The sequence below is a fragment of the Aspergillus candidus genome (genome assembly GCF_002847045.1).
Source record: "Aspergillus candidus strain CBS 102.13 unplaced genomic scaffold BDW47scaffold_4, whole genome shotgun sequence".
Lineage (NCBI taxonomy): Eukaryota > Fungi > Ascomycota > Eurotiomycetes > Eurotiales > Aspergillaceae > Aspergillus > Aspergillus candidus.
The window spans coordinates 296,700-323,323 of record NW_020194009.1 but is presented as its reverse complement, the minus strand read 5'-3'; the positions used below and the strand labels follow the sequence as shown (position 1 = coordinate 323,323).

The window sequence follows — 26,624 nt, the reverse complement described above, 5'->3', positions numbered from 1 at the left end:
GGCTCTGGTTTGGTTTTTGGGGTTTTTGGGTTTTCGTACTACGGTTGATGCTGTATGGTTTATAGATTTGTTGGATGGGTAGAGACTGATATGGAGTCTAGAATATGGATAGATACATACGCAAGACTAGGCTGATCGGATAGGATAGCCTAGAGAGTTTATATAACGGACTGTGGTTACTGTACGGCCAATGTATAGGAGAGTAGCTGAGATATAGGCCTGTGGTTTTCTACAGTCATTTCAGCTATTAGTAAGAAAGAATGAAAGAAAAATCAACAGCAAGTAACCACTGTTATATAATTCACACCAATTCTAGGCATTCAGTGTAATCACCCTCGCTATGCATGCAACCATATATACAAAGACGGCAAACGCCGCCCCGAACACAACACCAAACGAACAAACTTTTCGGTACCTTTCCCATCCGACTCGAAAACAAAGTGTATATCAAAGAAAGATAAAATATATTTACCGCCCCCTCGTCTCAGGGAACTCATCCTCCAGCTTCAACCGCGCCGTAACATTCATACTCATCAGCTCCTGAATCAGCAGCTTCGCCGCATAAGGGATAGCCATCTTAACCACACTGCGCGACGACTTGCACCGCTGACACCAATTAAGGTAGCCCATGAAGCCGCACTGCTCGCACACGTCAATCTCATGGCGATCCGACGAGATCATCAGCCGTTCGAGCAGGAGCTGACTGGTTCCGTAGGCAATGAGACAATCGCGTTCCATTTCACCCAAACGGAGACCGCCGTCGCGGGAGCGACCTTCTGTGGGCTGGCGCGTGAGGATAGCGCGCGGTCCGCGCGCACGCGAGTGCATCTTGTCTTGCACCATGTGCTTCAGCTTCTGGTAGTAGATGGGGCCCGTGAAGACGTAGAAGGGGAGGGCTTCGCCGGTGATGCCAGAGGTGAGGTAGTCTTTGCCACCGTAGCTGAAGCCCTTGTCGATGAGGATCTGCGACATTTCTTCGACGGGACTGCCGCCGAAGCAGGTGCCGTAGCCGTGGCGGCCGGCCATGACGCCGGCTTTGCCGGCGACGAGCTCGAGCATTTTGCCGACTGTCATTCGGGAGGGGAAACCGTGGGGGTTCATGATGATGTCCGGGTTGATTCCCTGGTCCGTGAAGGGCATGTCGGTTTGGTCGGCGATGATGCCGACGACGCCCTTTTGGCCGTGGCGGGATGAGAACTTGTCGCCGACTTCGGGGATACGCGTCTGTCGCGTGAGCACCTTGACGAGCTGGTTGTCGTTTTCTTGCACGGACACCATGACCTTGTCGATGTAGGCTGGGTCGGGGAGCTTGTAGGTCATGGGCGTTGACATGTACTGGACGGGTCGGCCCGAGTCGGAGCCGGGGAACCCGGACGACATGGACTGATCTGGCGTGGCTTTGTTGATGTAGACTTCTCCGGAGTTCACCTGCTCGCCGACGGCGGCTAGACCGTCTCCTTCGAGCAGCGCGTGTTTCCGGATGGGCGCGCCGTTGTCGTATTCGGGCGGGCTCAGCCGGTCTTTCGTGCCGTTCGGGTAGCTCTTCAGGTTCGTGACGTATTTCCGGAACACCTGGCAGCGTCCGAAGCCACGGTCCACCGATCCCTTGTTCAACACGAGGGCATCTTCGATATCGTATCCCGAGTAACTCATGACCGCCACAATCGCGTTCTGCCCAGCGGGCAGTTGGTCGTATTTCGTCAGTTCGATCGTGCGCGACTTGACCATGGGCTTTTGCGGGTACACCATGAGATACAGGATGGAATCGATCCGGAGGAATTGGTTCGACGCGATTGCGCCAATGGCTTGTTTACCCATCGCACATTGGTAGGTGTTACGCGGGGATTGGTTGTGGTGCGGGTAGGGAATGAGACCGGCGACAGCACCGAGAATGGTGAACGGCTCGATCTCCATGTGGGTCGTAGTGTCGCTGATATCCTTTTCGTAGATGGCGATCAAGGAATCATTTTCCTCGTTCACATCCAGGTATTCTACCAAGCCCTGGGCAAGGAAGTCATCGAACTGCATGCTACCGTCGCGCAGCTTTACAAGATGGTCCGCGCTGACCTTGGACTTGCCGTTTTCAACAATGACCAGCGGCCGACAGATGCGACCATCATCCGTGGCAATGTGTACAGCACGCTGGTGGTGATTGATGTATATACTGACGAATTCCGAGATCCGGCCCATCCGACGCAGTCGGCGGAAAGCGTTTAGGAAATACTTCGGGCGACGAGTGAGGGCTAACGGCGTACCGTTAATCGAGATCGTGTAGCAACCAGGGCCGTATATTTCCTTGCCACCGAGCGTAGAGATATCCTCAGCACCGAGCATGAAGATGAGGTTTCGTATCGGGCCTTCTTCATCGTTCGTGGTGATGTGGGTCATGAGCGCCAAGTTCTTCACGAGACCGCAAGCTTCACCTTCGGGCGTATCCGCCAGACACAGCATGCCGAACTGAGACGGTTGCAAAGCACGAGGGCCGGAGACCTTTCTCGTCTTTTCAAACTGACTGCTAATACGGGTCATCATACCCAGGGCCGCGATATAACTGAGTCGACTAAGCACGTGCGTGACACCCGCACGCTCCATGCGGAAACGCTTCAGACTCCAATTACCGGTGGAGATGGCGCGGTTCATGCCTTGAGTAATGTGGTTGGTATGCATGCCCATGACACTCCAGGCATCAAACTGCTCTGCGCGGTTCCGTTTGTTCAAGACCTTGTCCACGTTCATCTTGATGTCAAAGCAGAACTTCTTGAACAGATCCTCAAACAGCAAAGCCAGCAGCTGACCTGCCAATTCCAACCGTTTGTTTCCGAGATAATCGCGGTCATCCACCAAGGCGGAGTCATTCTTGGCCATCAACACACGTCGAGCCATATGCGCCACGTAGACAGCCTTGGGCCGGAAGTTCATGTTCTTGACTTCAATATGGGATATGATGACGGAAGCGATGGCTTCAACCGCCTCTTGGATATGGGTCCGACGGTACGACATCTGTTTGCGGTTGATTTTGATCCGCGAGCCGATCCAATCCAGGGCTTGCTGCTGGGTGAAGATGCCGAGCTTGATCGCTTCCTCGAAATTGATCGCGAAATCTTCCTGGTACACCTTATCCATGCCGGCAACCAAAAGCATCATCTCCTTGTCGGTATGGATACCCATCGCCTTCAAAAGGATGACGATTGGAATATCTTCACTCAAAACGTTGTGCTTGACATAGAGCTTGTCTTTCTTCAAGATAATATAACTCTTCGATTTTCGCTCGTTGGAGGAACTAGGAAACCACGTCAGCACTCATTCTTCTCTAGTCACCGGCAATGCGGAATCTTCCCTACCTTGTCACCGACGCCTGGACGATCTCCTTCTTCGGGTCGGTTTCCACGATGATTCTGTTTTTACTCAGCTGCTCCTGAACCAGGATGACCTTCTCCGTTCCATTCACGATGAAGTAACCACCCGGGTCGAGGGGGCACTCGTTCAGGACCGTCATCTCGGTGGGCGACTTATTCGCCAAGGCACACTTGGAGCTGCGAAGCATGACGGGCATCCGGCCGATGGCGACACCGCGTCTCTTGACCCTTTGACGTCCACGAACATACTCGAAGTCGACTTGGATCGGGGCTGCGTAAGTCGTGTCCCGGAGGCGACATTCCTGGGGGTTGATGGTTGAACCTTCGAAGGCGGGGCCCACATCCTGCGCCTCATCCGCGCGTCGCGGGGCACCCAGATAGATATCGGTGAACTTGATGTAAAAGTTGTGGTCGACATCACTGCGAATGGTTGAGCTCGACTCGACGATCTTCTTCAGCTGCACTTCCACCAGGTAGTTGTATGAGTCAATGTGCTGTTTGACCAGTCCCTTGACCTTCAAAAACGCCGGCAGCAGATTCCACTTATCGCGGGCCGTGTTGATCGGATCGGTCAGCGATTTATTGTAATAGAACGGCTCGAGCAGCGCATCAAACGGGTCGCGATGGCGGTAAGTCGACGTGGGCTCTTCCTCCTCTACCACATTGTCTTCCTCGGCGGAGGGTGCGGGCGGGGCCGGATCTGCCGGTGGCTTGGACACCGACGGACGCTTTCGTTTCGATCCTGCATCCGACGCGCCTGTCTTGGCTGCTGTGGGCTATTTGGTTGGCGAACCTGTGTCAGTCCTAGGGATCTACAGCGACGCCGAGTGGTGCGGAGAAACATTTGACATACCTGCGAGGGTTGCGCCGTCCGACTGCCGACTGCAGCGGGCTGGCCCCTTCTGCGGGGAGGCATTACTCCAGTATATTAGGTGAGCAAACGATCGAACGCCGATCAGAGAACAATATCAGCGACGGGAGAGAAAGACCAGTCTCATATCGGAGGAGGGGTTATGGAGGGGAATGCGATGCAGAAATTCTTCGTTATCGGCGAGGAAAGGAAATCTTCCGGGCCGATTCTGGTCTTTTTTTCCGCGGCTGAGGTAAGCCACAGCTATCCACATCGGGTTAGTCACGTATGCGTATCCACTTTATACATCTCCACTGGCATCAATATCACTCCAGCATCTACTCCCATTCTCGCAGTTGTAGCATGAGAGAGAGGACTATAAGATAAAGAAAAGAAAAACGTTGAGCATAGATTTGACATGATTGCAGTTAGGGGAGAATATACTCTCGAGTTAAGCAGGTGTGAGAATGTTGAAGCAGATTGTGAACACCACCAGTTCCACTTCTATATATTTCTGCGTACTATTCAAAGCACTGATCACTAGCAGCATCCAACCACTCTCTCCCCTCCACCCATCTTGCTAAAGAAAGGACTTGACACATAGAATGGCCGTTCTACCGATCTCGCAACCTGATCACTCCTTCCTCCCTCAGGGAGTGCCTCGGCGTAAAGCAATCCCCGTGCCGCTTTTGTGCTGGGCGCGTATCGCCAGCCTGAAGAGGTTCATGATGTGCTCCATATAGTAGGCGCCGGCTCTATTATTGTCCGTAGCGAACCATTCGCGCGCGCAGAACTAAGGTACTAATTTTAGAGACTAAGTCCGCCGGGGCCTGTCTCTTCTCAGACCAGCCAGGCCACTTTCCCCACCACAAGTAACCTAGGATATAAGTCATGATTCGACTTTCTATTCTGTTTTTGGCTTGGGATCTCGGATGACTGTTCAATCAACTGCTTTCTACCTCTGGTGCTTGCCATTTAGACAATGTCTGTTTCACTGGATAGTCGTTTACGGGATGCTCTTCCGTCCATATTGACCAGGTCCCGTCACTCGGAGATCTGGGGTGTGGATTTGAAGCACGCGGAACGGCCCATATTAGATATCATTTTGGACAAGGTATGTGAAGTATGGATTCTTACGCCGAAACACGTCACTGAAGTATCCATAGTTCCTCCGTTGCCATTCCGCGATCCCAGCACTCCAAGTCCCTAGGGCAAGAGCGTCACTCGAGAAATCCTTGGAATGGCGACGCATCTGTGACCCGAGATCCCGCCTTTCTGGGGCGGAACCCATCCTTTCAGACTTGGATTTGTGTCATATCACCTCACATGGAGGCCAGTATGTGTTGTGGGTTAGTATTAATGAGCTGCCGATCAAGGGATACTCCGCAATACATCATCTGGCATCGTATAGCAGGTTGGTGGACTTAGGGCTTGCCGTAATGGAAAAGCTGTCTATGATTCTGCTGCAATCAGTCGCTTGTACTCCTTCATGCGGATATTCGGCATCCTGTGTTGTCGACTTCAAAAAACACCCCATTCGAAATACCGAACAAAGTCAGTCAGCTTTTCAGGGGCAACTCCGCATGGCGCTCCAAGAACTGGTGACTTCCATCAGATATCACTATCCCAATATCCTAGAAAAGGCGTATATCATCAATCCCCGCGATGAATATCTCGCGTCGCTTGATATCGATGACTCTCTCTTGAGAAACACGACACTATTGAAGAATCCAGAGAGTCTTGCTCAATATCTTGGCTCATCCATTCCACCATACTATGGCGGTACCGGGGAGTCATTTGCGGATTCTGATCTTCTCTATACCCACTATCCCACAAAGGACACGGCGGAAAAAATCAGTCTGGAGACTCCAGAGACGGACACAGCAGCATCCACCGACACCGAGACTTCCAGGGTGCAAGATGAAAGCGCGGCTTCTTCTACTATTCTCTCCTCCGGCGGCCCCGAGAAAGGATTGGAAACAGAGGAGACCAAACTTCGTCTAATCTACTCCGATACCATCGGACCTCCATCGATCATACTAGATCCAGACGACTTGGAGACAGCAGAAGACCTGTGCCCAGATAAAATGGGCGCGCGTCTCGCCTTTGCAGACTCAGATACGATCGTGAAATTTGGCCATAGCGTCCGCTTGGCCGAAGCCGAAGCGCTGCATTTGGCATGCACCCGTACGACCGTAGCAACACCACGACTTCTCAGCGCATACATCCTCGACGGTGTGGGATACATTTTGATGTCGTACGAGCCGGGCGAGCCACTAGAGCACTACTGGGACCGTGTATCGAAGTCAGAGCAAGATCGCGTCCTGAAACAGTTACGAGACTACGTGCGCCAGATGCGAGCTATTCCCGGGGATTTTATTAGCGGCGTCGACAGATCACGCTGTCGAGACGGCATCTTCGAAGCTGGCTACGGCGACTACACCAAGTACAGCTACGGCCCATACTCATCCGAGGAGAGTTTCAACGAGGGGATCGTTCAGGCGCTGCGGGACCGGTTGCCCCCGAAAGTACTCAAGCAGGAGAACGACGTCGAATCTCATTTTTTCAACAGAGAATACACGCTGTACCAGACGGTTCGAGGGCTCAAGAATCACAAAATCGTGTTTACACACGGAGACTTGCATTCGGGGAATATCGTCGTTCGGGCCGACGGTACGGTTGTTCTGCTGGACTGGGGTCTAGCTGGCTTTTGGCCGGACTATTGGGAATTCTACCGTGCTATGCATAGTGCGCACTGGAGGGCCTCGTGGGATCGCATGATTGAGAGGTTTATCCCGCCTGCTTATGTGGAGTATAGTGTTATTAGTAGGGTGTTTGCTTTTGCTTGGAACTGATAGAGGGTAGCTGTTAGCTACTTGGTTAGTAAATATGCATATATGGGATATAGAATTCTTGGCTTTATTTTTTATACATTCCATAGTGGACCTCCAGCTCAGCAATACTGTACTGTATTCTCTCATGATTGTGCTTTAGGGGTAACTATGCGCAACAGAGACAGACCTATTTGGAACGCCGCTCTTCTGGTGGTCTGGGGAAGCTGCCGACAAGCTATGGATCCCAAACTATACGGCGACAACGTGAGGGAATCCGAAATGGTTTACCGTTTGGATATCAATCATAGGTCAAACTTATTGAAAACAACATGAACAATAATAATTATCTTGTATCTATTGCGAATAGGTTAGCTATGTTTCCATTTCTTCGCCCATACTGAATACGACAGGTCGTGCTACTCTTTGCGTGGTAGGCCTTGGCGGGTATATAGAGCCAAGTGCGCTTTAGCTCGGATCTAGGTAGATAAAAGTCTGGAATTGAAACTAAAGAGCTCTCTCTAGAAACGATACCTAGAAATGCCGTGATTATGTTAGTGTTTGTGTATAGTGGTCACCATATTCCAGTAAGATCGAGGACTTGCTTAGGGCCTGTCATCCTTTAGATACAGTAGGAACAATGATCACCATGATGTGTAATAGATTAGCAATGTCTAGCATCATGTACTCCAAGTGTGTAGAGATGAGTTTGCTTTCTTGCAACGACGGTCATTGGGGAGCGGTATGGCTTGCTATAGCGAACGGCCTCAATTTAGCCCTAACCCGACTTCCGTGCTACATCTATCCAATGTAATACTGGGAGGTTTAGTCTTCTATTTACCTAGTCGGTGATTAGTATCGTATATGTCATGCTGAATACAAATACGATGCTAATGTAGATCAAATTGTGCGGGAATCCAGATCTCCAACGTCCGACTTGGTGTACGTCCGATGTCATGTTTTGCGTAGATCCGACGTGACCTTTGCCTATTTTTATTATAAATCTCCGTTAATATAGGCTTACATCTATCCACGAGTAGTAAATGGGACGATTGTCTAGAGACAAACAATCAGTAAGCGCAGTTTGAGGGAAGGCATGACCGGGGACGTGAGCAAGGAGAGGTTTTCGTCACTACCAGCGTCTGTGATCTCGAAGGAAGGCGCCATGAGGCCACTGCTCGTGTTGACATCTCAAGCCCTTGACTTTCCAACTTCAAGATCTTCCCACAATAGCATTGACAGTGCTCCATCATTGAGTCGTTTCCGGTCAAACAAAGCTTCAATCTCTGAGTAGCCAAGCTTGCGTCTCAGATGTTGAGATGTGGCTCTTTCGTCATCGAGGCAAGTAATACCCAACGTGCAAAAGCTGAGCGATGATAGCAAGGCGATCTTACCGAATTCAACTAGTCGTTTAGAACACCCCCAGTGTGCCTCTCAGCAACCCGTACTTGATAACGTGGGGCTCTGTCATCATCAAGGCAAGTGATTCTGTTTGTTACGAACTGAGGCCCTTAAGACCAATGATGAGAGTACATCTGGATGATGCTCAGCCTCGGCTGGCTGATGGGACATTTTCATGGTGCCTTTCAGATAGCCTATGTTCAGTGAGCTGCGACTCTAAATCATCATTAAGGCAAGTGATTTCAAGCAACCCCTTGTTACGAATCGAGGCTTTTAAGCCAATGAGGACAACCAACTTGGATGATGCTCAGCTTCGGCTGGCCGACATGGATGTTCTCAAGGTGCCTTTCAAAAGCCCGTGCTCAGTGAGCTACGGCTCTATCATCATTAAGGCAAGTGATTCCATTTTTTACGAACTGAGGCTCCTGGGACCAATGATGAGAGTACTTCTGGATGATGCTCAGCGTCAGCTGATCTTTGCGAACGTTTTCACAGGGTGCCTTTCAGAAAGCCTATGCTCAGTGAGCTGCGGTTCCCGGATCATCATCAAGGCAAGTGTCTCCAACCCGAACCTTGTTACGAACCGAGGCTTCTTAGCCAATGAAGACAACCAACTTGGATGATGCTCAGCTTCTGCTGACTGAAGGGGCATTTTCATGGCGCCTTTCAGATAGCCCATGCTCAGTGAGCTGCGGCTCTGTATCATCATCAAGGCAAGTGATTCCAACCAGCACCTTATTATGAACCGAGGCTTCTGAGCCAATGAGAAATACCAACTTGGATGATGCTCAGCTTCGGCTGACCATTTTGGGTATTTTCGCAGAATGCCTCTCAGAACGCGATGCTCATTGAGTTCTGACTCTATATCATCATGGAGACAAGGGAACCTTGTTACGACTTCGTGTATCGAGGCGATGGATATCTCCACGAGTACAATATGGCCCAACCATGGCCTGAACATATGGGACGGCCCACAACCCACAGTGTATGTTGACGATAGGGAACACGCTTGTATTGGCTCAAATGTGAAGAGGGGTGTCTGGGAATCATTTAGCGTAAGCTCTTGCTCAGCACAATACGGAGGTGTACTTAGGAGGGGCAAGTCAGAGAGAGACATTCGATTTGCTTCCCTTTTCTCCAGTAAAGAGAAGCGGCCCTTGAGATAAATAGTAGTGTTATGTCGTCTAAAGCTGGGTTCCGAGTCCACAGATCAATCGATTATTTCTCGTTCATGTGCTGGTAAGTTAGGCGTAGTAGACGTACCAGGGTAGGGACATGCAACTGGGAGGCTGAAGGTCAAGAGTATGGACGATTCTGAAGGTTCCGGTCTTTGTTGTGCTGCGTAAGTGGGAATACACCGGTTGTGGTTTGGTTTTTGCTGTAGTGCTGTGTGTTTGGTTAGAGGATCGGTAGAGTTAGGAAGCTGTAGTTCAGAAGCTGTAGTTAGGAAGCTGTGGTTAGGATGCTGTGGTTAGGATGCTGTGGTTAGGATGCTGTGGTTAGGATGCTGTAGTTAGGATGCCGAGGTTAAAGTCAGAGTCAGTGTCAAGCAAAGAGAAGGAGATTAGAGAGTTCAGAAATTCTCCGGTGACTGACGAGAGTTTTTCTCAGGTGACCGCATAATGAGCCCTAAGTGCAGTCATTGTCCGAATTGGGAAAAAGTTTATATGGCCCGTGAGAAATGAACTTATACTTTGTATCTACATCGGTATATATACTAAGACAATGTACATTGACTATTTCGGCTCAGTCTCCAAGCACACAGACTACTGACCAGCCTTGTCACGCTTCGTCCAGTGACTCGTCACTCTCTACCAGAGTCAGTGCACCGAGGAGCTCCTCCACATCTATCGCACCTGCCCGGCCAGCTAGATCTTGCGCTGTGTTTCCTTTGTTGTCCTTGGCCTCGATTGCAGCACCGTGACTAAGTAAGAACTGGACTTCATGCTTTAAGCCTGCTTCAGCAGCCTTGTGGAGGGCTGTCTGTCCGTACATATCTTTGATCGTTATGTCCGCGTCTCGATTGACCAACAGCCGCATTACATGGCCTTTCGAGCAGACTGCTTTGTGCAGGGCGGTTTGCCCATAGTCGTCTTGTAGGTCAATATCTGCATCGTTGCTAAGAATGAAGTCCACAAGTTTGCGATGGCCAAATTCAGCGGCCTTGTGAAGCGGTGTTTCTCCGGAGAAGTTCGTGATGTTGATATCCGCCTCGTTATCTGCGAATAAGGTAACAAGTCGCCGATCACCGGCGGCTGCAGCGAGATGGAGAGGAGTATCCCCGTTTTCTACTTGGGCTTCCGGGTCGGCACCCTCGGAGAGCAGCATTTCGACGATTCTAGTGTGCCCGTACTTGACAGCGTAGTGTAAGGGAGTCATGCCGTTGTTGGCGGCCACGTCCACCAGGGCTTCCATTTGGATGAACAGTGACATCAGCTCCTCGTCGCCGTCCTTAGCCGCAATGTGGAGGGTGGTCTGACCATTGCTGTCCTTCGCGTTCACGTTGGCCCCCTTTTGGAGTAGCAACTGGAGCATCGTCAAGCCCTTCTTACTTCTATCGTGCATCACCAACGCCAGCAAGAGTGGTAGGCCCAAGTCTCCGGAAGGGGAGTTGATATCGGCCCCCTTCTTCAGCAGGTATCTAGCCACGTCAATATGCCCCCTCCGACCTGCTTGGTAGAGAGGGGTCCCGTCTTGTCCCTCTTCTGCTCCTTCGCCCTTTGCAGGCGGGTGTGTCTCGATATTAGCCCCATGGCGGAGTAGCAGACGCACTATTGGTACGGATCCATTGCGGGCCGCCCACCACAGGGGCGTTCGACCCCCATCGTCTGCTTCGTCGACATCGACCTTCCCAGAGCGCAGGAGCAACTTTACAACTTCTTCGTGTCCCTTCTGGACAGCCCATAGTAGCGGCGTCCGTCCATGAGGGTCTTTGATTGCGGGGTCTGCGTCTCCTCTTAGAAGCAGCAGCACCATCATTTGATTGCCCCTCTCTACTGCCAAGTACAATGGCATATTGCCATCCTCGTCGGCAATATTGGGGTCCGCGTCTGCCTGAAGCAAGAGCGTCACAATAGCCTGGTCGTTTTTCTCCACGGCCAGATACAGTGGCGTGTTCCCATCCTGATCAGCGGGGTTGGGGTCCGCATTCGCCTGGAGCAGCAGCGACACGATCGGTCTGTCGCTCTTCTCCACTGCCAGATACAGCGGCGTGTCCCCGTTCTTATCAGCAAAGTTGGGATTTGCATTTGCCTGGAGCAATTGCGACACAATGTACTGGTCACCCTTCTCCACTGCTAGATACAACGGTGTCTTTCCACCTTCCTCCGCGAGGTTGGGGTCTGCGTTCGTCTTAAGCAAGAGCGACACTATCGTCTGGTCGCCCCTCTCCACTGCACAATACAACGGCGTCTGCCCATGTAGGTCAGGGAGGTTTGAGTCTGTATCGGGACGCGATAGCAGCCGAGATACAACGAGTTGGTGGCCGTTTTTGGCCGCCCAGCAAAGAGGGGAGCAGCCGCTCTTCGTGTCCTGTAGATTGATGTCGCCGCCACCTCCGTTCTCCAGCAGCAATTGCACGACACTGTCGTGTCCTCCCTCCGCCGCTAGGGACAGCGCACTGCGATTGTTCTCATCTATGAAGCCCAGGTTCATGTGAGGGGTGTTAAGCAGCAGTCGTACGATGGAGTCATACCCTTGGCTGGCGGCCAGAAAAAGGGCCACCTCCAGCTTTCCTGGCACTGGTATATCGGTTCCCATTCTTCGAAGACGACGCTAGATCGGAAGAATCGCAGTAGAATACAGCAGTTGATACTTGGCCAGTTGACTAGACTAGACTTGGGATAGTAGCCATGAAGTGGTAAAAAGAGGGGTCGGTGGGGATAATGATGACTTCTGCTTTTGGAATGGTAGCACACATCAAACGGATGCCGAAAAGCAGCAGCTGGGGCGAGATCCTGCTACTGTGTTGGTCTAGAGAGGAGCCGAGGAACAAGCGCGTCTTCGTGTGGGATATGGTAGAGGGGTAATCCGAGATATCGTGAACCGAGTGTGTGGCGTGACAATCTTATTTTTTTATTTTTAGTATTTATTCGAATTCTCTTATTTCCCAGGAAAGAAATATCTTAGTATTATCCTTATTCCTGTTTACTTCTACTATTTCTTTTCAACTGTTTGGTAGTTGTCTTTCTCACCCGCCACGTGTGTCGCTGTCAGTGGCCCTTCCCTGTGCCCGGTTGGTGAGGCCATGATTAGGTACGGATACTAAGGGTGTTAATCTCGCCGGTCTGTTCCTTCGGGCTTGGTTGGTCCACTTGGAGATCTTGGGGATGTGCTTATTTAGTATGTAAGGGATCGGGAAAATAACGGAGTTTGTTCGAGTAGGATCAATTTCTGGTGGATATTAGGGCTCGTGAGGGTCTTTATACTGATGTTCTTTGAGGGCTTGCAAGCTTTTACTTGGTAGTATGCGGTATGCACGCTTTCTCACTTGCTTTTTTACCTACTTGTGCGGTGTAGTAAGTGCTGATCTTAACTATGACTAGTCAATTGTTATGAAAATTTCTTTAACTTCTGGTTTCTTGTCGCATCAAGGGAATAAAATGGCCAAGTGTACAGTGTCACGGTACTAAAAGTTGCCCTAGTTCAAGGCCCTAGTTCAGGCTCCTACCGAGACGCGGTACGATTCAGATTAGTCCATTACAATGGTGCTCATAGCCATTGGAGCACATCACTGTCTCAATAAGCATATGAATTCATGTATCCTAAGCCATGGCCTTCGTAGTATATAGGAACAAGGTCAATTTCACACAGACGCCCGGCAAAACGACGCTACATTTCCGGCAAGGAAGATATGCCGTGAGGTCACCGAGCAGTTTCATCGGTGGGCTAAGAGTTTTGTTATTTCCGGCGCCAGCTGCGGCTCGAGCACAGATCTCGTCTAGATAATTTGGCCTGGGAAGGGATGATAGAAAGGATAGGAGGTAAGATAATAACCACACAACGGCTGGTACCAGACGGAGTATGTTTAGCGGGCCTAGCCTCTTCAGGGCTATTCGCCAGTGTGGAGACCAGTTGCGCTGCGCATAGTACCATACGGTAGTCTCATCATTGAAAAGGTGATGAAGGCAAGAATATGGGACGCAAAGAAGCTATCGTCGGAGGGGGTACGATCGTTCTGAGCCAAAGTAGGGTATATTGTTGAGCATATATCAGCATGAAGGATACGCGGATTCCAAGCATATCAGTAAGTCAGACAAAACTCTCATTGATTATGTTGGTTCTGTGTGTTGCTGATGAGCATAACGAAATTGCGCGCGTCTCCGGAAATACGCATTCGCTGTCCCAATATCTAGATACCTAACATGAAATTCTCCGCATTGTCAAAATCCTCAGGCTTCCGGGAGATCCCATTCGGAGAACGTGCCCTGACCCTGCTCAACCTGCATCTTCGCTTCTCTGCCCATCCTCATGCTTGTACATAGTCAACAACCTAATCTATGGAATGATCCAGAACAGCGTAGCCGCAGAGAAGATAGTCGCCCAAAGTCAAAGCCCGGAAGTATATGCACCAAAACAAGAATCACCAGAAAATATATGCACCATGACCTGTGCAGCACCTATCCGTCAGGCCTAAAGTGATTAGCAACTTGCAGGTTTGTCCTGTTGTCAAGACTCCTCATGTACTCGAATGAGTGACAGACGCATCTGCCCGAAATTAACCGAAGTCATCTACGGTTGGAGACAGGCGGGTGATGGTGCCATTGTGCATGCTATGTTATTGGATATGGACTAACAAGATGCTTGCGGTGGGGTTTTATGAGTCAATGCTGGAATTCTGCCCAAAGGCGAATTCATTGTAGTTGTGGATCACACTAGTGATTATGTAGTATGGACTATTGTGCATCACTGCAGAGGGCCATATGCTGATCATGGACATGATTACTTCTCAGGGCCTATGAGAATATACACAACCAATCCAATGGAATTGCCTATGTCGTCAGTGAATATACTAGTGAAGGGGTTGGGAGTATAGACATGAGGGGCACTCAGAAATAATCAAGATGATAGACACCAGCTCCACTCATCCCACCGATAAGAACGGGGACGCTCGACCCACCCCCACCTGCCTTTTTGGCTCATCTCATGGGAGAAGGGCAGATTGGAAGAAAAAGAGTGCTTGTTGATCAAAATTGTGATTGAGGTTGCTTGACTATCAAGGAAGTGATAGTCCTTATGCCAGATGAGTTGTTGTTCCCCCGCCATTCACCACAAGGAAGTGGGGATAGGTCAATTGAGAGGTTTTGTGAATCATTATGATGTTTAGTCTGAATCTGCTTGGAGTTACAGATGCCACGGCAAGTACCTTTCCAAGCCTAAATATGCTTTAAGAGTCCAAGTGACTTGATTGACTCCTTCTTTCATAGTGGTGCTTCACTGGCGAGTGATGTAACATCTGCAGCAGTTTGACATAACATCAAATTTCGTCTCCTTCCAAAAACAACAGAGTGTTTTGCTAGACAACTCTACAGTTTCTACTGTGGACCGTGTCATATTCTCGTAATACAATATTCTTCTGGGCATTCTCCACTTAGTATTCTGAGATGCCTAGGTCTAGATTAGGGCTTGGATCCATTAGCGTCATCTGTAACAGACTACGGGGACACTATACTAGACTTGAGTCATGGTCAATTAGTCCAAATAACAGACTTGCAATACTCAAGCTTGATAATAAATTTTATTGCTGTTGATAAATTTTGATAAGCTCCAAGTAGGTTTACCTGGTGAAGGCCAGCAGTCACTGTTGTAAGGCACCAACATCTGTAATGGACAGAAAAATTCACTGCATGTATATACCACCTTCCTTCTATAGACAAGATGTGCAGTACTGACTCCTTATGAAAGAACCACTAAACTAGATTCTCCTATCACAATCTGTCACAGCCGAACCTATACATCTTCCACGGCAATCCCCAGCTCTGTTTACAGCAGGCATCACGACGAACATCATCCGCATCACAACATCAACTACGGGGTCAAAGCAACTCTATAATCCGTATGCAAGTGATGGAACCAATTGAAAGTGCTTGCAGAATATGCGTAGGTGTCTTATCGCACACACCTACCCAGGTAGACAGTTACCAACGAACTCAACCCTCCAATAAGCATCCATCTGCCTGGTGTCAGGCAATAAGGCTCAGCCCGCACTCCATCCGAGTCTAGGCAGAGCCGGAAGGTTTTATGAACCAGAGTACCCGGCCCAAGAGACGGGTATCCATTCAAGAGGGAAGCTGGCGTAGTGCAGTGACCTCGACTGGCGCTCTGTCCCACTGTATGTACAACTCACTTGCAGCATGCTACTCCCCTCCATCCATCAAGTTGATACGTGCCCTCAGCCGAGTGGTCTCTTGCACGCCATCGGCGCTCGGAACGAACTACTACTCGAGACTGAACTGTAGCTTGCAATGAGCGAGTATAATAAACCTTAGGAGGTGCGCCATATTCCGGATCTCCCTTCCGGCTACCGCTGATGTTGCACCACGACACAGTCAGAGTCACTTCTGCCCCGCATGCTTGGGAATGTCTACACGACTGCAGCAGCGGGAGCTGCCAGACGACGTACTTACATACATACATACATACATACCTGATTGCCTAACGTGGATGACCAATCATATTTAGGGACCGTTAGGGAAGGGCTCGGTCCCCCTGGCGACTTTAATCCAGGTATCAAGTGCGTTTAGATCCCCACAGCGGCTTGTTTCGGGCTTGGACTAGTTATCTAGTAGAGGCGGCTCCTGGGGAAGCAAGGTCTGAACCAGACCCTAGACTAGATCCTTGGTTGAGGCAGTAACAGCTAGCCAGCGGAAAGGATGTTTCGGCGCCGTTGATGCCCCGAGCGACTTATCATGGCGTTTACAATTAGAGGCCAAGTTTGCGGGGTTGGGCAACAATGATATGTTATCCAGCTTTAGTGAATGGTATGGAAGAATTTAACACGTTTTTTCCTTTCAATCTACTTCTTTTTTGAGATTATTCGCCATTGGAATCAGAGTTTGGTACCATGGCCTCATGTACAGCAAAGCTGTTATCCAATAACCACAGGCGCATTTGGCGCAAATGATAGCCCTACTTGGACCGGCCCGGAATCGCAAGTGGGAATCGCCTCAGTGGGAATTTCACCTATGGGGACGAGAGGGAATCGCATCAATGAAACATCGAAGCTTGTGTGCGTGCACGGCTATGTGGGGAATACCATCGTTCTAGTCGACCCCGAGAAAGCCAGATCAGATGTCTGTGGGGTTAGGAATGTGTTGACCGCAATTTCGAAGCCTGTTCGCCACCTGGCGTGGCATTCTAGAAAGGTGGCCCCCTTTTTTTCTGGTTTTCTTCCCCCCCCCCTTTCTCCTTTGTACTTTTCCTGTATGTTATTTCCTATCGGGGAATTATATGGTCTTGTTGGTTTGTCGGTGTTGTAGCGATATTGGCTGCATTGGATATACCGCCGCGTGGGATCCACTATTGTAGTACATACTTATCCATTGTATGCGCGGTTCAAAGGACATCACATGGTCTGATTTATGGATTGGATAGCCCTTCTCAACGGTCTGGGTCACGTGAATATCTAGATCTTTTGATCGAAGTTGGAATAGTGTGTTGAGATAGTGGGGGTACTTTGTATCAACAACTTGGATAAGAGTATGGACAAGCTAGTGTGCTGTATGTATCACCCTAGGACAAAGTGAAAAAGTACACTATATTCACATGGTACATGCCAGACTAACAGGAACAGGATCTCCCAGACTCCGACAGATAGACTGGTAGAAAGTTAGATTGAGTGGCAATTGAGTCAAACGGTCACGACACCCATGAAGCGCGGAGATCAATGAGGTCATATCGGGGTAGGGCTTTGTCCCCTGCTTGGCCAGGCCCGACAATCAATCAATCAATCAACCTGATCACTGTGGGGGGGGGGCTGAACCGGGACTGGACCCGGGAATAGGTCACCGGGTGTGTGAGATAATACGTTTAGCAAGGCGATGAGCATTTGTGATTCATGGACAGATTGACGGTCAAGGTGTGGTGAAGTTGCGATCTGATATTGTAGGGAGGATATTGTAATTAAGATTGGGTATTATTGCCTATAGTGGCCCTACCTTACCTTGCTCGAACGTTCGAAACTACCATCGTCGAACCAGCTAGTTTGATCATCAGGATCGGTGAGGGACTACCAGGATTCTTAAATCTAGAATTCAGCTAGGGTTTGGATAGACATCCGTATCAAGAATGCAAGACATCAATGCATCGTAGCAGTTATTCTCCCGCGGTCACCGTTCGTATCACGATACATCGAGTCAACGACCATGTCTCAAGTGGACGACGATCCATCACATACCTGCCTACTAACCTTAGGCACAAGCCCGTAACTGAAGAAGAAGAAGAAGAACGAATGGCTTCCAGAGCCCGACGGAGCGAAAAGTGGCCCCGAGTAATTGGCTTTGGTCAGGCGGCGACATCCCCCTTTGGCGCCTCTGTCGATCGTGATTGGTATCTAGGGGTGGGGGTGGTCTAGCGTCTCCAACTCAATTGCACTGTACTATGACTGCTCCGTGCAGGATTACAGCAACCCCAGGAATAACTATGCAGTGAGGCTAATGGAGGGGCTTAATTACGCGAACGGTTTCTGTGCCCTAATTCTCCTTCCCTAATTCTGATCGTGCGGATTAGTTCCGCGGTCTCTTTTGTTTTAGTATCGACGTCGTAGTATCCAGTTTACTGTACTATATCTATCAATGGCGGATAGACAGTAATTACTAGTTCTGTAGCTAGATAATTTCGCGTCCGTCGGCCGTTAACAGTGGTCAGTATCACCACCTCAGACCCCCCGACTAGTCCAAACCAACTGGCCTGGCGTTGTGTGGGGGGGTAAGGTAGGTAATTGATGGATCGAAAAGAGGGGATTCTGACTGATAGGGCGAGATGAGATCCGGAACAACGATTGGTAGAAAGTGGTGCTCATGGTGGAATTCAACGCAATGGACCAAGTCAAGTTTATTTCAGGCTCCAGTTACTTCCAGTATCCAAGTCGTACACCGCTTCTCTCGCACCGCACCAATCAGAGGCTGTCAAATTCAGGGGAAACTCCAACCGGATCGTAATTGCACGAGGTGGGTCGGAATTACTGTAACTCGAAGGAGGAGTTCGTGGGAGACAGGCCCAGTACTATACTATACAGTACATCGTAGAATGATACCGCCAACAATGTCCATAACCGGTGACCAGTCTGACAGTCAGCCAAAAAGTCTCCCTCTCTGCAAGGACAGCGGATTGCAATTCCAAGACATAGCAGGCAACAACTCAATCGCCAGCCAGACCCGTGGAACCGGGATGGTTGACCGCAGGGCGAAAACATGGATATTCGATACTCGTTCCCGTCCTTGCTGTCGCGATCCCTGGTACGTATCCGCCTCAATACGAAACTAAGCAAAAGGGTTAAGGGCCCTGCCCCTCTTTCCAGAATTCGATGGCGCGGGTTATGGAGATTGGAGAATGAAAGAACGAAAATGGAAGCGGAAACGGCATATTAAAAAAAAAAAAAAAAAAAAAAAAAAGTGTATAACAATGAATCAATGAAAAAGGAAAAAGAACAGTCGACATCGATTGTTGGGATGGATCCAGACCACCTTGCTGCGCTTACCCTTGCTGTAATCCGTATTAAGCTCTTGCTCAATCGGTAACTGGATACGGTAAGTTGAAAGGTCCATCGCCGTCACGACACCGGTGAACACTGTAGGTAGAGAACTATTCCACATTGCCACCACGCCGCGAACCGCTTCGGTTCGCGCGTGGCAATCCGTAAAAAGGTGTTTCGGATGCTTTTGCTAAACTATGCGATTCTGATTAATCTATGGATTTTTTTAAGTATTTCTTTTTCTGTTTTGCTGGTCAATATTGTAATAGTTGTTGTTGTTTTTAGACTCGGTCAGACCGATTCCCAACCTGGGGCATCGAATCACTGATTCAATTCAAGGACATGATGTCAGATTGATCGTGTGAGATATCGCGATAAATACCAGCAATCGTGATTTTGTTTCAATAGGCAGACACGATGACTTGCACCGCAGCGATAGCTAAAAATGTCAATAACAATTATCATAAATTACAATAGTATAGAATAAATTAAAGAAAACTCAGAATTGTGATGGTCAGTGGTTCCAGGTACGTGCGGTGGTTAGGGCGTGATCCGCCGTCACATCTTTTCTAAATCCGTTTGGGTCCTCGTCTCCACTTGATGCAGAAACACTTGCAGGACGGCCACGCTCTCGACCAGCACATCGACTGGGCCTCGCTTGTGGCTTGGGGGCTTTGAAATATTTTTGTTTTGTTATGAGACGAGACGGTATCGAATAGACTAGTGTGTATCCAATTGTCAAAGACGACCCTTTGTGCTCTCGGAAAGTCAAAATAAGGTGAAAGGGTGAAAATGCAGAAGAGAGAAGGTTTAGGCGAAAAATCCGAGTAAAATACAAATAAAGATAATAAGGATAGATGGAGGGTGGGGCATCATGAGCTTGAAATTGCTTCGTCATAGTGCAGCCTAAACCACCCAATTTCATTTCCATTTGACTGAGTATTGTTATTCCAAGTCTTCGACTCGAGGACAGCTGCCAAACCCCGATCTCCAACGAGGCCGTGCAGGAGCAGCATCCATCATGGGTCGCAATGACCTTGTCCAGATACGGGGAGCATCCAATGAAGGGTCGTGGAGAAGGTGATTCAGTCTTGATCCGTCCAAAAGGCAATGCTGATCATCCGGGAAGGGGCTGTCATGTAAAAGGAAAAGTGACAGCTCACTCTGAGGGACTGGCGAACGAGGTGAAGGTAAATTACATCTTCAGAGGAGAGACCGCCATGGAAAGGTAAATAAGGTGAAAGGTCTGCTATAATGATCCATCGGTATTTGATACAGTATTATTCGGTGTTGTCACACAGGATCGAGATAGAGAAGAGTAGTGTCTTGGCGAGGTATAGATGTATGAGTCAATAGACAGCCAAGCCAGAAAAGGAACTGGTCGCGAATGGGTTCAGGCATTGTATTTGGAAATCAGGTAGAAAGATATGTCGAAACATATTACCAATAAGAAAGAAAAAAAAAATAGCAAAAATGAATCATCAATCAAAGAATAGAAAAGAAGACAAGGGGTGATGCATGGGGTGTTGGACAACTAGCATCGATGCACGGTGATGCCGTTGAGGAGGCCCGGGGGGAGGTAGCTCTGTAGATCTGAGGATTATCTGATGAGGATGACCATGTTATTCCTGTTCAGCATGATTGGTGTCGTTTCTATACTATGAAACAATTGGTATGGATGTATTGTGTAGTGTCCGACTGTAATATATTGAGCAATGATAATAACCAAAAGAAGGATAACGAACTATGGTAGCTATTCAATCGAGAGATAATAGGGAATATTTCCAATTCAATAGAGATAATGGATAATATCTACAATTCAATCAGCGTATATACCAAGGTACACTGAATCGATGGTATAAGATGAGGCAGTCAAATGGGAACCATGGATCATACAGACCCAAGATATATGTTGGTATTCGACCAAATCGCATCAAGTAAAATACATGGACAAAGCACCAACAAAGAATACCAATTCAAATTCCAGGAATACCTCCTAGCTAATCCATAAGTGCCCAAAGAACCAACGAATGAACAAGCCTCCCCGCTTGCTTTTCCCAGCCGCCGCCCTGGTTTGGTTTGGTTTGGTTCGGTTTGATTTGGTCTCGATTTTTCCCCCTCTCGCCTCCCACTCCTCAACCATCAGCGGAACTCCCGACCTCTCTCGCGCCTTTTCTTTCCTCTCTCTCGCCTCTCTCCTTTGACTTTGGTTGACCTGCCTATTCTTATCCTTATTTGTACAACAAGCCTTTCCCTCCCCCTTATCCTTATTTCACTCGTTTGTGTTATTATCCTTATCCGCTGGCTTCTTGACCCACTTGGCTCTCGATCCGAGGGCGTAGGGTTCAGCAACAGCAGCAGCAGCAGTTACGACAACCTAAACCGGTTGGTGGTGCCTGACCCGACTGCGTGAATCACCACTGATCGAGATCTCCGCATCTTCAGAACGCACCGCGGCCCCCCCTCTCCATCCACAAAACCACACCCATATCTCTCCATTTCCTTCGACATAGTCCTTACTTGCGAATTCAAAACAAAGCGCGACCACCGTCGTCCATTCGAGTCTCCGGAAATTAATCTCTCGAGGCGTTCATTGTGTGTGAGTCGTTGCGCTGTCTTGCGATCTTCTCCGCCAAATCACCCCTCAGCCCCTCTCCGACTCCTTACATGCTTCCCTCCCTCCCCCCCTCTCTCCTCCCCCCCCCCGTTATCAAGTCACACCGCCAGCCGACCACCTCTTTCTTTTGATCATGCTTTTTCTTTTTTAATTTATTCAATTCTTTTTTCCCTTTTGATTTTATTTATTTTGTTTGGATTTTTGCTTTTTTCCTTTTAATTTGTCTTTCCCTTGTACCTTGGTTCCCAGCCTAGCCTCGTGTGTTTTCTAATATTAGGCTTTGGAATCCGCTGGCCACGGCTGTTTATAATCCACCTCCCCCTGACATCTTTTCCCGACCTCCCCCCCCCCCCCCCCTCCTCGTTTGAGCTCTCCCGCGGCCCTCATATATCATGCCGTGATCGAATTTCTGACCTGTCTTGGCCGTTGAATGATACTAGTCCCGTTTACTTTACATCCCCACCACAGATAGCCGCCCATCATGGCCTTCAAGAACGGGCTTAGTGAACGCCTCGACGAGCTGCGATTTCCCTCCCCGAGATCGCCTCCGTCCGAATCGACTTTCCCCGGTTATAGTCCTCTGTCTCCTAGCCATTCGAACTTCGTGTCCGCATTTTCGCGCCCCTCGGGCGATGTCCGAGCGAACCTCCAACGTCGATTTACCACGGACTCTAGCAAGCTCTCGTCCTGGAATTATCTAAACCAGGTCGGCAACGTCGGCAATGTCACTCAAGTGCCGGACCCCATAGACCTCCTATCATCTGTAAGTGTCTTGCAGCCGTTATGATCCATTGCGCCAAATATCGACAAGCCCTGTCGCTCCCTCAATCGCTTGCATTGTAGTTATCAGTTCTCTCACATACCCTTTTGCCTGTTACTTCCCTGTCAAATGGGCCAAATGTCGCCTTTCGCTCTGGTATCCCATACTGTAACAATTGGCGCTTTTGCTTATTGACACCTCAATCCGGTCTCATTGTGAACTTGCCACGTCTTGACCTTTCCTTCATCTCACTTTCACTTCGTCTCCTGTTTCATCTCTCGTTTCACCTTTACCTCACTTGCCATTGGCCTCGCACTCCCACGACAATTCAGCTGACCCCATACCAGTTTGAGAAGAAGCGCCAGCATATAGAGTACATGCGTGAGCAGAAACGGAGGTTTGAAGAAGATATGAAACTCCTGGATCTGCAGCACGAGAGAGAGAAGCATGAAATGGATCAGCTAGCGAAGGATCTCGCCAAAGCGGGCTTGTCGGGCCCAGTCAGCGAGCCAACTACTCCTCCCGAGTATCGTGAGAACCACATCCCGGCTGCATTCACTCGGCCCACCCGCTTCTCGACCTCCAGCGTGACCTCCTCTCCGGGGTTCTTCAACGTCTTTGCGCCATCCCAGGTGTCTAGCCCTCCAAGCCAGCAGATGAACCACACTTCCTCTCACACGCCGGGTGGTCGTTTCTCGGTGCACTCTGTGCCTGGGTCTCGTAGAAACTCAGAGAAAGAAGATTTCGGTCCGGAGCCCACTTCTCCCTTTCGACCTGGTCCTTCGTGAGTCACCCTTTCATCATATTGTGATTTTTTGCCGCCCTTTGTTTCGTCGCCAATCACTTGTGTATGGTACTCCTTCACCGCCTTCCGCGCTTGGCGGCTTATGGTGGACTGTGAATCACTCAAGTGACCCCTGCGGAGAATGCTTTTCCATACTATTGTCCTCTTCTGTTTCACTGACTTTCTGCCAGTATTCACCGCTATTCAATGCCCTCCGCGGGGATGGGCTCTCAGGCTCGCCCTAATGTCTCGGGCTTCAATGGTTCCTCCGGCCTTGATTCCTTCAATGCCGCCAAATATCTCTTCCACAACGAGGACGACACAGGAACTCCCAAGGAAGACGATCGGATTCCTACCCCTGACATCAAGTCCTACCTCAAGATGACCGACCCTGACGAGAAGTTTCCTACTCTCTCCAGAAGAGATGATTCTGGCTTGGTAAGTTTCACCGTATAGACTGAGCCCTACAAGAGACTGACTGGACCTGCAGCTGTCCGCCAACCCTGTTGCCCTTGACCTGGCCAATTCCCGTACTCCCAACCCGGAGACTTGGAACTCGCACAATCGCCACCGGTCTACCCATCAAAGCATGCCTCAGCACTCTTTGAACATGTTCCGTGTGGAGAACGAGAATCAGTCCAACACGTCCAATGCTTCTCGTCATGCTGCCAGACATTCCCTTGAGAACAACATCCTCTACAGTAGTGAGGGAAGCCAGGATAGCATGATCACCCCGGCCTCCAGCCGCCCCATGTCTCTCCAGTCTTCCTACTCGACCAATGATCTCCCGACGGTCAAGGGCGATGGCTTCAACCCTGCCATCACACCCCCCAAAACCCATGCTGAGCAATTCCACCATCACAATGCCAGTCTGGGCCGCATCCCTGTGAATGCAGTGAACTCCCGTCAGCAGAAGGATTCGCCTGAGAGGGAGGAACCCAAATTGCACACTTCCCGGCCCTCCCAAACCACCCTGCAGGCCAATGCTACGCCCTTTGGTCCCCAACTGACCTCGGCCCCCTCGGGTGCTAGCACCATGTCTCCGACTTCGCTCCCCGCCTTCCAGAACCCGTTCTATGGATATGGCATGCCAGCGTACATGAATAATCAGGCGCCGGTGAACGGCCAGGTGCAGAACTATCCTCCCACCCCATCTTACGGCGGTTTTCCCCCCTACGGCAACTACCGCCTGGCGGAAAGTCCAGCCAAGGGTGCTGCATCCCGTCGGAACGGGGACAGCGAATCTTCCCAGCTGTCGCGCTTTACCAACTACCCCCTCGAGCATTACCAGGGTGAGCTGTACGGCCTTTGTAAGGATCAGCATGGCTGCCGGTATCTGCAGAGGAAGCTCGAGGAGCGTACCCCAGAACACGTCCAGTTGATCTTCGACGAAACTCATGTTCACGTTGTGGAGCTCATGACTGACCCCTTCGGCAACTACCTCTGCCAGAAACTTCTGGAGTACTCCAATGACGAGCAGCGAACTGCTTTGATCAATAATGCCGCTGCCCAACTCGTGAAGATTGCACTGAACCAGCATGGTACCAGAGCTCTCCAGAAAATGATCGAGTTCATCTCCACCCCTGAACAGACCCAGACCGTCATCCGTTCTCTGGAAGATCATGTCGTGGAATTGGTTCAGGATCTGAACGGGAACCATGTCATCCAGAAGTGTCTGAACCGTCTTTCTGCCGAAGATGCTCAGTTCATCTACGACGCTGTTGGGGCCAATTGCGTGGTCGTTGGCACGCACCGTCATGGATGCTGCGTGCTTCAGCGCTGCATTGACCATGCCTCTGGGGACCAGAGAGCTCGCCTAATTGCCCAGATCACCTCCAACGCGTTTGCTCTGGTCCAGGATCCGTTCGGAAACTACGTGGTGCAGTATATCCTGGATCTTGCTGAACCTTCCTTCACAGAGCCTCTCTGCCAGACGTTCCGCGGCAACATCCCTGCCTTGTCGAAGCAGAAGTTTAGCTCCAATGTCATCGAAAAGTGCCTCCGCACCGCCGACAACCCGGTCCGCCGTCAGTTGATTGATGAGATGCTGTCTGGTGCCGAACTGGAGAAGATGCTGCGTGACTCGTTCGCGAACTATGTCGTGCAGACGGCCATGGATTTCGCGGACGCCGACACTCGGACCAAGATTATCGAATCCGTGCGTCCGATCCTGCCCTCGATCCGCCAAACTCCTCACGGTCGTCGTATCTCTGGAAAAATGATGGCTGCCGAAGGCTCGGGGAGGGGCAGTGGCGCGACCAATGGCCAAGTGGATGCCAACGAAATGAATTCGTCCCAGCTCCCGGGACCTCTGCAAGGACCCCAGAAAACTTTCATGTATCAACACACCCCGTTCTCTGTCCCTAGCGTTGGTCCCCAGTTTGGAACCCAGAACTTTGTGCCCGCCACTGGCAACAGTTCTACCGGAAACACCCCCTCGGGCGGGGCTGGTGACAACCCGGGTATTTTTGCTCCTGCTGTTCAGTCGAATGGCAATCTGGGCGCTCAGAGTCAGCTGTACGCTTACTTCTGACCTGTTTCCGCTGCGCCTTGGATCGCCATTTCCTGACCATTGCTTGTACTCATACTGAGATGATGATACGATCTTCATGACTTACGGCCACCTTGAGACGCGCCAGCCGATTGGGGTAATTCCGATTTTGATCTTTTGATATCATAACCAGGATATCTATCTTCGAGCAACCCGTTTTGCATCGTTGTCCTTGGTTCAATTTTTTTCTTCTTCTTTTCTGTTATCTTGACGATTCGATGCAGTTTATGACCAAGACTACCCATCTTGCATATGCCTTGTATTTTTTTTTTCTCCCTTGTCCCGTCTTTTCAACGCTTTGGATTAAGGCGGATGAGATGGATGGTTGTATCTCAAGTTTCCCCTGTTTCCCCCCTTGTGTTTTAATTTTCTTTTTCTTTTTTTTTTCTTTCGGTCTCGCCCCTGGTCCCGGATCGCTCCAAGACCATTGTTCAATACATGCGTCCTTTCTATTAGCCCCCACAGTGTGTTTCTATCTTATTTTATTTCCCCTTTGTCGTTTGGATTGCAGCGAGCTTCCCCGAGCCAGGATCCGGTCATGTGCATCTCATGAGACATCGCAATTCCAAGGTAATTGGGAGATGATCTTGAGGCACTTACCTTACCTGCGTGCTTGATGATGTGGTTGGTCTTGAATCTTTTGTACCATCTTTTTCTCCATATCTCGCATCCTGGGATGTCTCTGGCTGGACGTTTGAACTACTGCCATTTCGCATGGATTTAGGTAGAATAGATGTACCCATAGTTTAGGCAATCAAGTATCTTTAACAAAGCCTGTTAAAAC

The 26,624-nt window shown here is 49.8% G+C and overlaps 4 protein-coding genes across 4 annotated transcripts; 3 read left to right on the top strand and 1 right to left on the bottom strand.

Annotated features, from left to right (window-relative positions):
- Nucleotides 1–327: 327 nt before the first annotated feature.
- BDW47DRAFT_99231 (DNA-directed RNA polymerase III core subunit RET1) lies at nt 328–4,386 on the bottom strand. The gene is made up of 3 exons (XM_024820845.1): nt 4,210–4,386; nt 3,342–4,132; nt 328–3,280 (listed from the first exon to the last, which is right to left on the bottom strand). The coding sequence occupies exons 1-3, from the start codon at nt 4,270–4,272 to the stop codon at nt 469–471; spliced, it is 3,666 nt and encodes a 1,221-aa protein (XP_024675536.1). The 5' UTR covers nt 4,273–4,386; the 3' UTR covers nt 328–468.
- Nucleotides 4,387–5,188: 802 nt separating this feature from the next.
- On the top strand, nt 5,189–7,078 carry BDW47DRAFT_133063 (protein kinase-like protein; the record flags this gene model as incomplete). Its single annotated transcript, XM_024817732.1, has 2 exons — nt 5,189–5,320; nt 5,373–7,078. 2 exons carry the CDS (start codon nt 5,189–5,191, stop codon nt 7,059–7,061), a joined length of 1,821 nt encoding a protein of 606 aa, XP_024675535.1. The 3' UTR covers nt 7,062–7,078.
- Nucleotides 7,079–21,584: 14,506 nt separating this feature from the next.
- BDW47DRAFT_55937 (putative RNA-binding protein) lies at nt 21,585–25,940 on the top strand. The gene is made up of 5 exons (XM_024819310.1): nt 21,585–21,725; nt 22,186–22,508; nt 22,853–23,289; nt 23,481–23,727; nt 23,780–25,940. The coding sequence occupies exons 2-5, from the start codon at nt 22,227–22,229 to the stop codon at nt 25,820–25,822; spliced, it is 3,009 nt and encodes a 1,002-aa protein (XP_024675534.1). The 5' UTR covers nt 21,585–21,725; nt 22,186–22,226; the 3' UTR covers nt 25,823–25,940.
- On the top strand, nt 25,941–26,623 carry BDW47DRAFT_55915 (uncharacterized protein). Its single transcript, XM_024819309.1, has one exon. It carries the CDS (start codon nt 26,059–26,061, stop codon nt 26,455–26,457), a length of 399 nt encoding a protein of 132 aa, XP_024675533.1. The 5' UTR covers nt 25,941–26,058; the 3' UTR covers nt 26,458–26,623.
- Nucleotide 26,624: the final 1 nt, after the last annotated feature.

Bases quoted from the DNA above. Each gene is read 5' to 3' on its own strand.
- BDW47DRAFT_99231 (XM_024820845.1), bottom strand. From the start codon at position 4,272: ATGCCTCCCCGCAGAAGGGGCCAGCCCGCTGCAGTCGGCAGTCGGACG. The intron at 4,133-4,209 runs GTATGTCAAATG...CCAACCAAATAG, and splicing joins GGACGGCGCAACCCTCGCAG to CCCACAGCAGCCAAGACAGG. The intron at 3,281-3,341 runs GTAGGGAAGATT...GTGGTTTCCTAG, and splicing joins GTCCAGGCGTCGGTGACAAG to TTCCTCCAACGAGCGAAAAT.
- BDW47DRAFT_55937 (XM_024819310.1), top strand. From the start codon at position 22,227: ATGGCCTTCAAGAACGGGCTTAGTGAACGCCTCGACGAGCTGCGATTT. The intron at 23,290-23,480 runs GTGAGTCACCCT...ACTTTCTGCCAG, and splicing joins CCCTTTCGACCTGGTCCTTC to TATTCACCGCTATTCAATGC. The intron at 23,728-23,779 runs GTAAGTTTCACC...CTGGACCTGCAG, and splicing joins GAAGAGATGATTCTGGCTTG to CTGTCCGCCAACCCTGTTGC.
- BDW47DRAFT_55915 (XM_024819309.1), top strand. From the start codon at position 26,059: ATGCAGTTTATGACCAAGACTACCCATCTTGCATATGCCTTGTATTTT.